The sequence below is a fragment of the Hibiscus syriacus genome, unplaced genomic scaffold (genome assembly GCF_006381635.1).
Source record: "Hibiscus syriacus cultivar Baekdansim isolate YM2019G1 unplaced genomic scaffold, ASM638163v2 tig00111022_pilon, whole genome shotgun sequence".
NCBI classification, from domain to species: domain Eukaryota; kingdom Viridiplantae; phylum Streptophyta; class Magnoliopsida; order Malvales; family Malvaceae; genus Hibiscus; species Hibiscus syriacus.
In genome coordinates, this window is record NW_024062956.1 from 3,733,445 (window position 1) to 3,746,365 (window position 12,921).

The 12,921-nt window shown below is 36.5% G+C and overlaps 1 protein-coding gene across 3 annotated transcripts; it reads left to right on the forward strand.

Moving 5' to 3' along the window:
- The first annotated feature begins 1,312 nt into the window (after positions 1 to 1,312).
- On the forward strand, positions 1,313 to 11,605 carry LOC120150501 (protein SHORT ROOT IN SALT MEDIUM 1-like). Of its 3 annotated transcripts, none has more exons than XM_039163193.1 (22): positions 1,313 to 1,428; positions 1,621 to 1,678; positions 2,402 to 2,608; positions 2,851 to 3,138; positions 3,240 to 3,331; positions 3,545 to 4,219; positions 4,323 to 4,368; positions 5,015 to 5,107; positions 5,191 to 5,246; positions 5,592 to 5,730; positions 6,595 to 6,809; positions 6,890 to 6,953; positions 7,585 to 7,758; positions 8,475 to 8,505; positions 8,631 to 9,718; positions 9,826 to 9,900; positions 10,047 to 10,121; positions 10,202 to 10,570; positions 10,820 to 11,017; positions 11,123 to 11,164; positions 11,236 to 11,298; positions 11,398 to 11,605. In XM_039163193.1, exons 3-22 carry the CDS (start codon positions 2,459 to 2,461, stop codon positions 11,485 to 11,487), a joined length of 4,023 nt encoding a protein of 1,340 aa, XP_039019124.1. In that variant the 5' UTR covers positions 1,313 to 1,428; positions 1,621 to 1,678; positions 2,402 to 2,458; the 3' UTR covers positions 11,488 to 11,605. The 3 variants fall into 3 exon arrangements, with proteins under 3 accessions (XP_039019124.1, XP_039019122.1, XP_039019123.1); XM_039163191.1 differs by having other exon boundaries at positions 1,319 to 1,428; positions 1,591 to 1,678; XM_039163192.1 differs by having other exon boundaries at positions 1,319 to 1,428; positions 1,591 to 1,678; positions 5,616 to 5,730.
- Positions 11,606 to 12,921: the final 1,316 nt, after the last annotated feature.

Here is a 12,921-nt window from a genome sequence, read left to right on the forward strand (position 1 = left end):
AAATCATTGAACTTTTTAATTTTTCGAAATTGAGCACAAAGTTTTGAAAATTTACATTTTAGTCACTAGTCCGGTTTTTGGGATATTACAAGTCTTTGTGTTTATACTAATAAATCATTGCTTCAGCTATAGTAACTACTAGTGCTGAAACTGCATGCAACAGTGAGGACTGGAGTGCACTAAAAATAAAAAGCTCTGGCGCTTCCTTTACTACGGTTTGTAGGGGAGCTGGTTTTAGGATTTTAGTTTGTTATGCAATTGTGTTTTCTTTTAACTGTCAAAGATTGTCTGTAAAAAATCTATAAATTACAAAAGCTGCAAAAGTGAAAGTATTCTCACTACATTGAACCTTCGGCATTCCTCATATACTGTACGAACAAAAGCCGCGAATTATATATATATATATATAATCCTAAAACGAGTTATTGATCACTGTATCTGTGTTGATGAGCCTGCTTTAGTGGAATGTAAAAAACTTGACGATTTCTCCAACACGTCTCTTCTCATATTATGTAACCTCTCAGCTGTATATGTAACCTCTTTACATGCATGCAACATTCGAGCATTTAACCATTTGATTCAGTGACAGACACATATGCATCTATTGAAAACGGATTCGGCCGGTCAATCAAAGTTATGTAATATCAGCAGTAGATGCTACTCCTATAGATATGGCATACTTCAAAGAATTCTGCAGCCGATTAATGCTTGCTCAAGCAGCATCCACTCGAGCAAGAAAACAAACCCACATTGATTAGTTAAGCAAGAACCATTATTCCTTTAGTAATATGTATTTTTTAAGTATAAATCAGGGGGAAAATTCCATCAAAGAAGAAATATCAGAACTAGAATTTCCCCTTCAAATATAAAAGAAAAAAGTTCAAATTATTCAGTTTGTCCCTGTATTATGAGAAAGCTAGTTTGGTCTTTTGTAGTCTTGTATATTTCAGATCTTACAATCTCGATCTTTTCTCCACGAATTGCTGTGTTCTCTAATTTTATCATTTAAAACCCTGTAATTTAGCAATATAGTGTCTATATTGTTTGATTTAGGACTGAAATTTTAAATTTTTTAAAAAATATAAGATCTAAAATTAATCAAATTAAAATATATAGACTAAAGATATAATTTATAAATAGTTGAGAACCTAACAACAAATTTGACCCAAAAAAGGCGTTGAATAAACAAATGGTTCTAATCGAGGCCCATGGAAGGAGAGAGATGGTTTCTTAAAAGCCCGCTGTTAAAGACAGCAGACTTGGTATGAAAAACAAATAAAAGCCTACTTTCTCAATCCTTCGCTATTTATTCTCCAGCTTCAAGTAATCTTTAAAAGTCACCCTCCTTTATTCCTATTCTCTATGCATTAGGGTTTGCCGATTGCATTTCCCCCCCTAATTTTCAACTTGTTTTCGCCCATCGCTTTTGTAATTTCCCATTCCCTCTTCTTTCTTAATCTTTTATTAGTCGATTTTCATTGAAAAGATTATTGTTTTCTAGCTTCTGCGCTTATATGGAAAACGCATTGAATTGTTTGTTATTTTCTTTTATTGTTTCATTGACATTGCTTTGTGTGTTGTTTATTGCAGATTTACTTTAGTTTTAATGTATTCGTCCAGAGGGACGAATGCCTACGGGCAGCAGTCCTACGTTGGCCAATCCGGATACTCCCAAAATGTGAGCCTTTTATTTAGTTATTTCTTGTTAAAGATACCTTTTCAAGATCCTCTTTTGTAATTCTTTTCTAATGGTCTTGTTTTAATTTTGTTATGTATTATGAGGGGATGGAATGGAACTGATTTTGAAACGTTATACTGGTTATTTTTGTGAGAAAAACAGATAAATTATACTTGTTTTTAAATTCACGTCATACTTAACCCTTTTTTTTAAAATTATTATTCCAAAATATTTACTGTAGCTGTATGTATCAAGTATTTATTGGATTTTGAGGTGTGGCAACCAGCAATTTAAATTGCTGTTGAAGCCAGTTTTCAGCCCTGGTGCTTTTATTGCTATTGCGGTCACTATGGGTAGCACCGCCCTGAATGTTACCTAATTGTAGAACATAATAATTGTGGGATAATAATAGAGTTGATTTTTTTTTTAATTTTACCGTAATGGAACAATAACTGAAATAGCAGCCCACAATTGCTGCACTTTGGCCCTTAACTGTTAAATTGAGGCACCAATCCACTGCTATTGGTGTGATTCTGCTTCACACCGCTATTTTCGGCGGTGCCACTACGCTAATATTCCGCTGCCTGGCCTCTATTTAATTCCTGGTGGCAACGCTTCTAAATTCCTGGATTTTCCCTGACAATAGCACTTTATAGCATGTGTAATAACTAAAGACTTATCATGGGTCTGATTTTGTTTACAATTTTGGGCAAAATTTTGTAGTTGGGTGCTGCTGATTATTCTGGTAGTTCTGTTGGAGGACCTGATGGCAGAGCTCAAATGTCATTATCTTCTCGCCATTCATCAATTTTAGGTAGTTCTCAAGATGCAGAAGTTGGTGGATACAGAGCCCTTCCCTCAGTTTCAGCTCATTACGGGGGTCAGTATAGCTCTATATATGGCACAGCTGCTTTAAGTGCTACTCAGCAGGTTGGTGGGATGTTTTTCTTCACCTATGTATATGATATTGTCACTTGTAAATCTTCATTTTTTTTTACTTGTTAAGACTTACCATAGATGTTCAGGGACAAGATTGGTTTCAATTGCTATATGTTGTTTTTCTTTTCCTTGGGAGTTTATGATAAGCACAAAATAGTTAAATTTGGTAATGGAAAATATTGTTAGATTGTATTGAATGGAATTTGAATTTGATGGTTTTTTATATGCACTAGGTTCCAGCTGCAAGTTCCAAAGGGGCTGGAGCATCAGCTTTGGAAACTCGTAATGCTTATGCCTCAACTCTGCAAGATTCACCAAAATTTGCATCTACTGGCTATATTTCATCATCAAGTCACGGTTATAATCACAAAGGTGATCAAATGTATGCCGATAAGATTCCTGACTATCCTACTGTGGAGAGAAGACAATTTGAAGAACGAAAGGGTGGTTATCTGGGGAGGGATTTGCCTAGTGAGCCAACTGGAAGATATTCTGATTCTATTTTTGGTCATCAGCATCAGGTCAAGCTATTTCTTGATGTCCTGGATATAAATATGCTCCACCCTTCTCCATTTTGTAATATTGTTCCGTGCTCTCCTTTGTTTTAAATCTTCTGTAACAGCCTGACATATATGATCGTCTTGATCAAGCTGTCTTACTTCGACAAGAGCAATTGCTCAAATCTCAATCAGTCTCCCATGATAGTAGTTCAAGGTATTTATCACTTTTGTAGAATATTTACTGTACAATTTCCAGTTGAAGATGTTTGTGCATAACAGCAACAGATTTTCACTTGTAGTAATATTGTTGTGAATTTGATATGTGGCCAAGGCCAACCTTCTCATCTTTTATGGTGATAGTCTGTTGACTGTTTGTTAGACGGCAATATATTGCTTACTAGACTGAGTAGCAACACATTTCTGGCAGACAAGCTGATTATCTTGCAGCAAGGAGTGCTGCTACTCGTCATTCCACCCAAGATCTTTTGTCTTATGGAGGAAGATTAGATGCTGATCCTTGCATTTCATCATTGATGAGCTCTTCTTCTTATGGTGGACAAACCCCTTCGATATTAGGGGCAGCTCCAAGGAGAAATGTCGAGGATCTCATGTATCCGCCTAGCTCTGCAAATCCTGGTTATGGTGTGAGCTTACCACCTGGTAGAGATTATGGAACAAAGGGGCTTCATGTCACAACCCTTGAGTCTGAATATCCTGGTAGTACATTATCACGCAGCGGTCATCCTAGGATTGATGAACGCAAGGACGACAGGGCTGGTTACCTTAGGGAATTTGAGATGAGAGAGGAGGAACGTCGTCGTGATCATTTGCGTGAAAGAGAGAAAGGCAGAGAGCGGGAACGAGAGCGGGAACGAGAGCGTGAACGACTACGAGAACGGGAACGAGAACGTTTGCGCATCTTGGAGCGGCGGGAGAAGGAAAGAGAGCGGGAGAAGGAGAGAGAACGAGAGCGCAAGCGTGCACTTGACGTTCAGCGTGAAAGAACTCCGCCAAGAGTTTCTAGGGATCACCGTGGTCCATCTTTGACAAAAGAGGCTCGACCTTTGAGGCGAGAATCCCCACGTCGTGAAGTTTCGCATAGGTGGATCTTGATGTTTTTCATTCCATCCTGCTCTAATTCTGAATGTTTAGCTCCTTATGTTTCTCAGTCTTCACAACTAACTTCATGTTCTCTATTGCTGAAGGCGTCTTTCACCTGTTAAAGAAAAAAGGAGAAATTATATATGCAAGGTAAAAGGACAGTGCAAGAGTTTCCATTCGAAGATAGTTTGAACTTCTTCAAGAATTTGCCTTTTTCCTTTTGGAATCTGATTTATATCTTAAATCTTCCTGTTATTGCTCTTTCACGAGCATTCAAATCTTCTGCTACTTCCTGTTGGTATTTGCCTCATGGCCTGCGGTGCTTGTTGCTTGGTTCCTAAACCTAGAGAATTCTTCATGTGCTTATGTGCTGTTGCTCACTTTTATGAGTGTGTTGTTTGACCTATTGTCTCCGGGCACCGATTATGATTCTTTACTTAGGTTTCAATTTTCTCCTTCAATCCTCTAATTTCTTTGGTTGTTTTCTTTTCCACATTCTCTTATCCTTTCCTTATTGAGTAAACACCGTATACCTTCTATGGAGACTTTCAAAACTTTCAGAGCTTCCTGGGTTTATATCGGCAGACTGCTCTAAACAGTGGTGGTTCGTTGCAACTCAGTTTTCCAATTTATGAAAACTTACCCCTTTTCTAGAGGATTTGTTGAACTTTTCTGAGTTGGAGGCCTTTTCCATTATATTTTCCTGTAATATTGATATGTATTTTTTCCCCTTTTTGTATACGCATGCCATTTGTAATGTTCTTAATCCTTTTAGCAATGTTCTACTTACTTGCAGGTATATTCATCCAACTTGACAGATGTAGAGAGAGGCTATTTATCAATTGATAAGCAATGTCCAAGACTTTTTGTGTCTCCTGAATTTTCAAAGGTCTTTTCCTCTCAAAATTCAGTTGTGCATTAAATTTGCTTTCTTAGGCATTCTGTTTTACCAGACATCTTCAACTATTGTAGGTTGTTATAAACTGGCCAAAGGAGAATCTTAAGCTCTCCATGCATACTCATGTCAGGTATCACTCCTGGATGTCTTTGTTACTTCAACTCTCATTGATTTCTTGGTTTTCTTTCTAAAGAATGAAGGGGTTTTGCCATCATGGATGTAGATTTTTATCCATGAGCTGTTAATTTCTTAACCAATTAATTATTTTTGCATGTGAATGCATTGTTTTACATGAAGCTTGGACTTTTGCTTTGTGGAATAACAAAAAATTCAGCCAAGTATTAGTTCTCAAAACTTAAGTAGCTTTGGAACCCCAATTAGCTTCCTTCCCCATTTTCATTTCATCTTCCTCATTTCTCCCTCATTAAATCAACTAAATGATTTTGCATCTTATGCTTTTATGAAATTGTAATAGTTTAGTTTCTGTTGAGTGGAGCAGCTTTGAGCATGATTTCATTGAAGATAGTTTAGCTGAATCAAAAGAACTTTCCAGCAAGCTTGTGCCTGCTGAACCAGAAAAGCTTGAACAGGGAAGCACAGTGTGGAATGCGAAGGTGGGTCATTTGTAAATGTAGCATCAATGTAAAGCTATAGTTTCGTTTTTCTTCATTACGGGTGTTTTCTTAAGCCATTTGAACATAATATCTTAATGATGGAACTGAGTTGTTGATTAAAGCATTTAAACTTTGAATGTTTGCTTTGGTATTAATGTAACTTCCATTTCAGTAGTGGTTTTAAGAATCCAACTTCATTGAACTAATGTGCTACTTTGGATCCGAGTTTCTTGAAATAATGGTATTTCTTGTTTGGCTTGCAATTGAAAGGACTTGGCTTCCAGCAGTGCTTGCCTTAAAACTCTGTTAATTTGGTTGAATTGGCATTATAATTACTTGGTACTTTGGTGTTATTCCTTATGTTGCAAGTACCCTTAGATGATCTTTTCTTGTTTGTTTCAACTAGAGGACTATTGCATAGAATCTAGTTTCCCAACAGTTTTCTTTTGTTATCCACACTGTCATGATTAAGCAAAACCTTGAGGGGTATATGTTGGTCAATTCACTATAAAGATAATCAGATATACTCCTGCACATAGTTTGTTAATTTGTTATGGAACTCATTTGAACATACTGAAGTATTGTAAGGATTTATGCATTTTGTCGAAGTTCATATGCTGAAAGGAAGAGAATTCTTTCTTGCTGTCAAAGTTATTGTATCATATTTTGACTTTTATGACAGTGAAAACCTGTAGAAGGACGGGGGAAGAGAATTCTTTTGTAAAATTCATGGGTATAATTCCTGCATGATTTAAAATCTATAACCTGCTTTTCCCTTTGAAGTTCTTTGATAGGAATAATATTTACGATTTATATCAAATATGATTTGAACCATGCTTTACTAATGTATTTGGTTTTGTTCAGATGGTTTTGATGAGTGGATTAAGCAGGAGTGATTTGGAAGAGCTGTCATCTGAAAAAGTCCCTGATGACGACCGCATACCTCATATTTGCAATATTCTAAGGTTTGCTGTTCTTAAAAAGGACCATTCTTTCATGGCAATTGGTGGGCCTTGTGTTTATGCTGATGGAAGCAATCCTACTGGTGATGAGTTCTCTCTAATTCAAACGGCCCTTAGGTTTGTCCTGTCCAGTTCTAATTGAATGCTATGTATATCATGATTCATTTATCATCTGGAGAATTATTTTACTGGAGCAGGTATGCAAAGGAAGTTGTTAATCTTGATTTGAAGAAATGTCAGAATTGGAATCCTTTCCTTGAGGTATTATTATTCATTCTGATTATCACTAGAAACCTTGTGATGAAGTGGCAAAAACTGATAAAAGCATTTCTGCTTTTGGTCTGAATCTTTTTAATCACAATAATTCTTCGCGATCCTCATTTATTTTATTTTTTTGAACCTATTGCTCAGGCTTAATTGTAAAAATGTTCATTCTATTGGACTTGAAATCCTTTTACATTGTTATTTCTCAGCACCCACGATCAGCCCTTTTATTGGTTTATGTATTTGTTATTTTTGGTCATTGTCTAGACCAGCCACTCATGGCGCCATCAAGGCATCAAGGATGGTTAATCTTTATCTGGTCTTCATCATGAAAGTAATTTGGGGAAATTAGTATTTAAAACTTAAGGAAATATGCAACTATACATGATGGCAAAATGGTTGCTTAAACACAAGGGAGTTTTCTAAATTATAGTTGGTTGATACTGTTGAATTGTGCAAAACTTTCTGGTTTCTAGTTTAGTGGGTAGCAAGAATTCATTATGGCATTTTCTATCAGATGAGCTCAGAAGTTGTATTCAATTTTTTCTTGCTGTATCTCAACTTAAATTTTGTTCCTTAGACATACAAGAATCTATTTTGACTTTTGAGCGCTTTTGGTCGTTTGCAGATACATTACGACAGAATTGGCAAGGATGGGCTGTTTAGCCATAAAGAGGTCACGGTACTGTTTGTTCCAGATTTATCTGAATGTCTCCCTTCACTTTATACATGGCGAGCCCAATGGTTAGCTCACAGAAAAGCTGTTTCCGAGAGGGAGCGCCAGCTGTGTTTGAAAAGAGAGGTATTGTCCTATTTTGTATTTTTTCTGCCTTTTCTGTTAGGTTTCCTGATCTCAATTGAATGTCCAAAGAAATGCATCTGTGTATTTATGCATGGGCCTGGTTAAGAAGACGCATATGCTTAGTCTATTCATGTGAAATGTGAACCTGTGATTTATAAGCAGACACGTTGGTTCACAGAACAACATACCACAAACTGGAAGTACTAACAGAATGCAAAATGCCAAAATCTTTGTTGGATTATGCTTTACTTAAATGCATGTCATGCATGCTGAACTTCTTGATCCCTGGACTTGTGTCAAATTTCTGAAGATTTTGTACAGACAATAGATTTGAGCATTGCATGCAAGGAAACTGTCAATTCCAAACCACTTGATCAGTTTTGTGTTAAGATGGAAATATCGGTGCCCTTAGTTTCTTATAACTTTCTCAATATGTATATATATTGTAATAGAAATGACCATCCAGCTCGGTTGGTAGAGCACAAGGTTCTTAACCTTGAGGTCGTGGGATTGAGTCCCACGGAGGGCATTTCATAATTTGGAGGTCTCCCATGGAAGCTGTTCTCAACTTGGTGTTGGGGGCAGCCTATTATCTTACCTCCCCTTTACCCTATTACATATGGGAATAAGGGTTGGCTATATATATATTGTAATAAAATAAGGAATAGTGAAGGTGTTACCTACTTGACTAATGGAATTTTTTTTTTTACTTTCAGAAATCAAAGGAGAGGAAGGAAGGATCAAAAGGTGAATTGATTATTTACAAATTTCATCATCTTATACATTTTCTTACATATATTCTATGGGCAGATCAGTAATGAATTGGGTCAATATTTTTCCCTTTACTTCATTTTTTCATTTATGTTGACTAGACAAGGAAGCAGATTATACAAAACAAACTGAAAAAGGAAAATCTGGGAAAAAAATTCAGTCTGTGTCATCTAGTTATGGAGTTGTTGCTAACAAAAAGGAGAAAGATGGAAAATCTATTGAAGGAGGTGCTGCTGAAGGAAAGGTTACTGGGGGTGAAAATAAAGTTCAGGTGAAGGATGGCTGTGAAATAACTGTTGAAGGAGGTCCTGAGAAAAAAGAAAGTGGAGAAGCTCCTGTTGCTGCTGCTGCTGCTGCTGCTGCTAAGACAGGTGCTGTGAAGTCTGTGAAGAAAAAGATTATAAAGAGGATTGTCAAACAGAAAGTTGCAACTAAGACAGCTGTGGAAGTAAATACTGCTAGCAAACAGAGCAACAAGGTTGATGAAGATGTTGGAGAGCAGAACACTATATCAGAGACTACCGGTCAACAGGAAGAATCATCTGCTGCTAGTGCCGGGATGAAAACTTTTGTACGGGAAAAAATTACAAAAAAGGAAGCTGCTGGTAAAAATGATCAGAGTGAAGATAATGGTGTTCCCCCTGAGGCAAAAGTGGACGTAGAAACAGGATGCTCTGAAGATAAGCCAAAGGATAATTCAGATGCGACTTCTGCAGCTGTAGAGAATGCCAATGTGAAAACAACTATAAAGAAGAAAATTATTAAGAGGGTGCCTAAAAGAAAGGTTCCTCCTACACAAGCTAAGGGCGAAGTAGCTGAAATTAAGAATGAAGGTGGTGAGGATGACAAAAAGGTGCTTCAGGGTGGTGACGAGACCTCAAATTCAGAAAAACTAAGTATTGCTGCAAGTTCAAGTAAATCAGAAATCAAGGCTGACAAGGAGAATAAAAAGGATGCAAAGTTAACTAATGTGGAGTCACTGAGTGACAAGAAAAAGGTTAACACGAAGGATACTTGTGATGTTAAGGGGGGGCAATTGAAGGAGGTGGGAAAACCAAAAGATAAAGATTTTAAAGATGAATCCCAGAGTAATTCTAGCAAAGAATCAAAAGAAAGGAGGAAGCCTGAAGAACCTTCTCTGAAGCATCCTGGATTGATTCTACAAACAAAGTGGAGCAAGGATTCTAAAGTAAGTTAATGATATTTTTGAAGCATGGGCTGTGAAGGAAAATGTTTTTTATTCATAAACTATCTAATTTTCTGTATTTGTCTAATTATGAGTTTTAATGCCTGCAGTTGCGACCAATGTCCCTTTCACTGGATTCACTTTTGGATTATACTGATAAGGACATTGAAGAATCCACATTTGAGGTTTTGTTTTCCTCATTACCTTTCTGCCTTAATATCTACAATTTTTAATATTGCCATCTTATATAGATTATCATTTATAACTTCATGACATCTGAAGCAATTATTTTTCTTACTTTATTTACATCTTGTCCATTCCATTTTTGCAGCTTTCATTATTTGCAGAGGTGATGTATGAAATGCTTCAGTATCAAATGGGTTGCCGTATTTTAACATTTCTCCAGGTTGGTTTATGAAGATTATTGCTTATTTTACTTTATTCCTATAAAAAGATTTTTCACTGACATCCTTTTTCACTGTGTAGAAACTGCGAGTGAGATTTATGAGCAAAAGAAATCAGCGCAAGAGACAACGGGAAGAAATCCATGATAAGGAAACCAAGAACAAGTCACCAATGAAAAAATCAAAAGGCAGTGAGCTCCCTGTGAAGGAAAATGAATCTGCTAAGGCAGACGCATTAAGTGCAGCTCAGCAGGACGTTAAAATGACTGTGACCAAGGAAGAAATTACTGCTGATCATGTTGAGGAGCCAAAGAAGACAGCGACAGAAAATATTGCTGATCATGTTGAGGAGCCAAACATAAAAGATGAAATAGACGAAGATTCGGAGGAAGATCCTGAAGAATATGAAGAAATGGATGATACAAATCAACAACCCAAATCCTCTAATGAGGTAAAGTTTCCTCCTGTTTGCACGGGAAGGCTGAAATGATTTTTGTTGAACATTATTTTCACTTGAGGGTTTCTGGACACATCCCTTGAATTTCAATCATGTGGCTATGTGCTACTAATATTTTATGTTATATTATGATCGATTTTCCATTTTACACCTGGATTACTGTAGGGTAATTTGTCTTGGTGAATTCATTTTTATATGATAGTGTTGTTATTTATCCTTATCAATGAAAGAATTGTAACTCAGAAAAATGAAGAGAAGGCACGAACAGATGCTAAGCCTGACAAGGAGGTTGAGAAGAGTGAAGCTGCAGCATCCACCAAATCAGAATTCGCCACAAAAGCTGCTAGTACGGAGCCTGGGCCTGAGGGAGATGTGTCTAGAAAGGAGGAGCAGAAAGTTGATCCTAAGAAGGTGTATGCTACCGATAAGGATTTGTTGCAGGTATTTTCCAATTCACTCTAATTTCCCTTTGCCTTAAGTCTTTTCCTCTTAATGTAGTGGGGATTGTCTTTCTTCCCTTATTAATGGAAGTCTCCCTTGTAATAGGCTTTCAGGTTTTTTGACCGGAATCGAGTTGGCTATATTAGGGTAAGACAAATACTTGATTGGTATATATTCTCTCACACTAGTGATAGTGACCATTTATTATTATTATGCAGGTGGAAGACATGAGATTGATTATCCACAGTTTGGGGAAGTTTCTTTCTCATAGGGATGTCAAAGTAAGATTGCTTTTGCAGTTGTTTGTGTCATATAATCTGGTTTTTATATGGTTATTCGTGCACTATGGTTATTGAATCACCTTTGTTTACCTGCATCAGGAACTAGTGCAAAGTGCACTTTTAGAGAGCAACACAGGAAGGGATGACCACATTCTGTATGACAAACTGGTTCGAATGTCTGACATATGAAATTGTTTTGGGCATGACTGATATAATATGTTATATAATCTGCTTTGCATCTATTGGTAAACAGCCATTAAAGGGTGTGATTCCTAGGAGCTCAAGTCTGAGTCTCAGATATTTGAATGAAATCACTCTTAATGTCAGCCATTCAGATTGGTTGCTCATGGCAGTCTGTGTGATGGACTTGGAGATGCGACTATTGTTACGTCACAGATCCTAATTATTTTTAAAACAAAGTTTCACTATTAATTATCACTATTTCGCATTTCGAAAGTAGTAATGAATTAGAATATATAAACTCATTATAATTCAGACGTCTAGCTCTAGCATCATGTTTAATATGTAGAAAAAGTCTTTACGCTTGTCTTGATGTTTTATTATGGTCTTTACTATTTCTCCATGTAAAATATACTAGTTAAAATTACACCTAGTCGGTCGAATGATGGTAGCTTGGAAGGATTTTTTTTTGGACGAGGGGCGAAAGCCATTACAAACAACTAATGTCTAAGATCTGAAGGACCATAAAGATCCCTAAAAAAATACTCATCAGATCCCTAAACAAATATTCATCAGATCCCTGGAGTAGCTCCAAGAAAAACGTTGGTTATACAATAAACAGAAGGTGGCAGTTTGACCATAAAGTCTGCAGTGAAGTTTGCTTCACGACGAACCAAGATAAACTTGACAAATCAAACCTTGGAGGTAAAGCTAGTGATTGTTCGGACGAGTGCAAGAGAACTCAAGTGTGCTGTAGCAGAGTAATAAGTTTGAAAGCTTCGGCACAATCAATTTGACACTGTAGCACTCAAAACCTTTAGTCCAAATAATGCGTAGCCTTTTTAAGATACCTCAGAGTTCGTCTAATTGTTGTTTGTTGGATTAACTTGTGACTTTTATTTGATTATCTTGACTAACTTTTTCAACCGATGCTTAAACTTGAGATTTGACAACATTCTTGAGGGAATCTTTTGAGTTCAGTTTGAAGTGGTTTGAAGATCTCAATGTGCTTGTTCAAACCTACTATCCATTCGTCTTCATGGTTCCTGATAAGACCTCCCGCAGAGCCAACAGAAAATAAAGGGAAAACAACGTTATTTGTGTTGAGGATGGCCCATCTACATGGAGCTGGAAGCCATTGAATTTTTTCTTGTTAAAAACATTTTGATGTTTCAATATAACAAATTAAGATAAATGAATTTTAAGATTTTACAAATGATTTTCTAAGTATATTCGATACAATTATTCGAATATCAAAATATTACTCCAAGTCTTTCAAAATTTAATTCCAATCCTTACTAAAGTGTAAAATTGTGTTTTATACTTAAAATATTTTTGAAACAATTTTTACAAAGTATTTCAAACAAAAAACGAACCAAAAATTCAATTTTCAAAGGGATGCACCGATGCACTACTTCATGCATCGATGCACTCCTAATTAAA

Coding starts and splice junctions, on each gene's coding strand:
- LOC120150501 (XM_039163191.1), top strand. CDS start 1,607: ATGTATTCGTCCAGAGGGACGAATGCCTACGGGCAGCAGTCCTACGTT. Junction 9,719..9,825: donor AGTGGAGCAAGGATTCTAAA/GTAAGTTAATGA, acceptor TAATGCCTGCAG/TTGCGACCAATGTCCCTTTC. Junction 11,299..11,397: donor TTTCTCATAGGGATGTCAAA/GTAAGATTGCTT, acceptor TACCTGCATCAG/GAACTAGTGCAAAGTGCACT.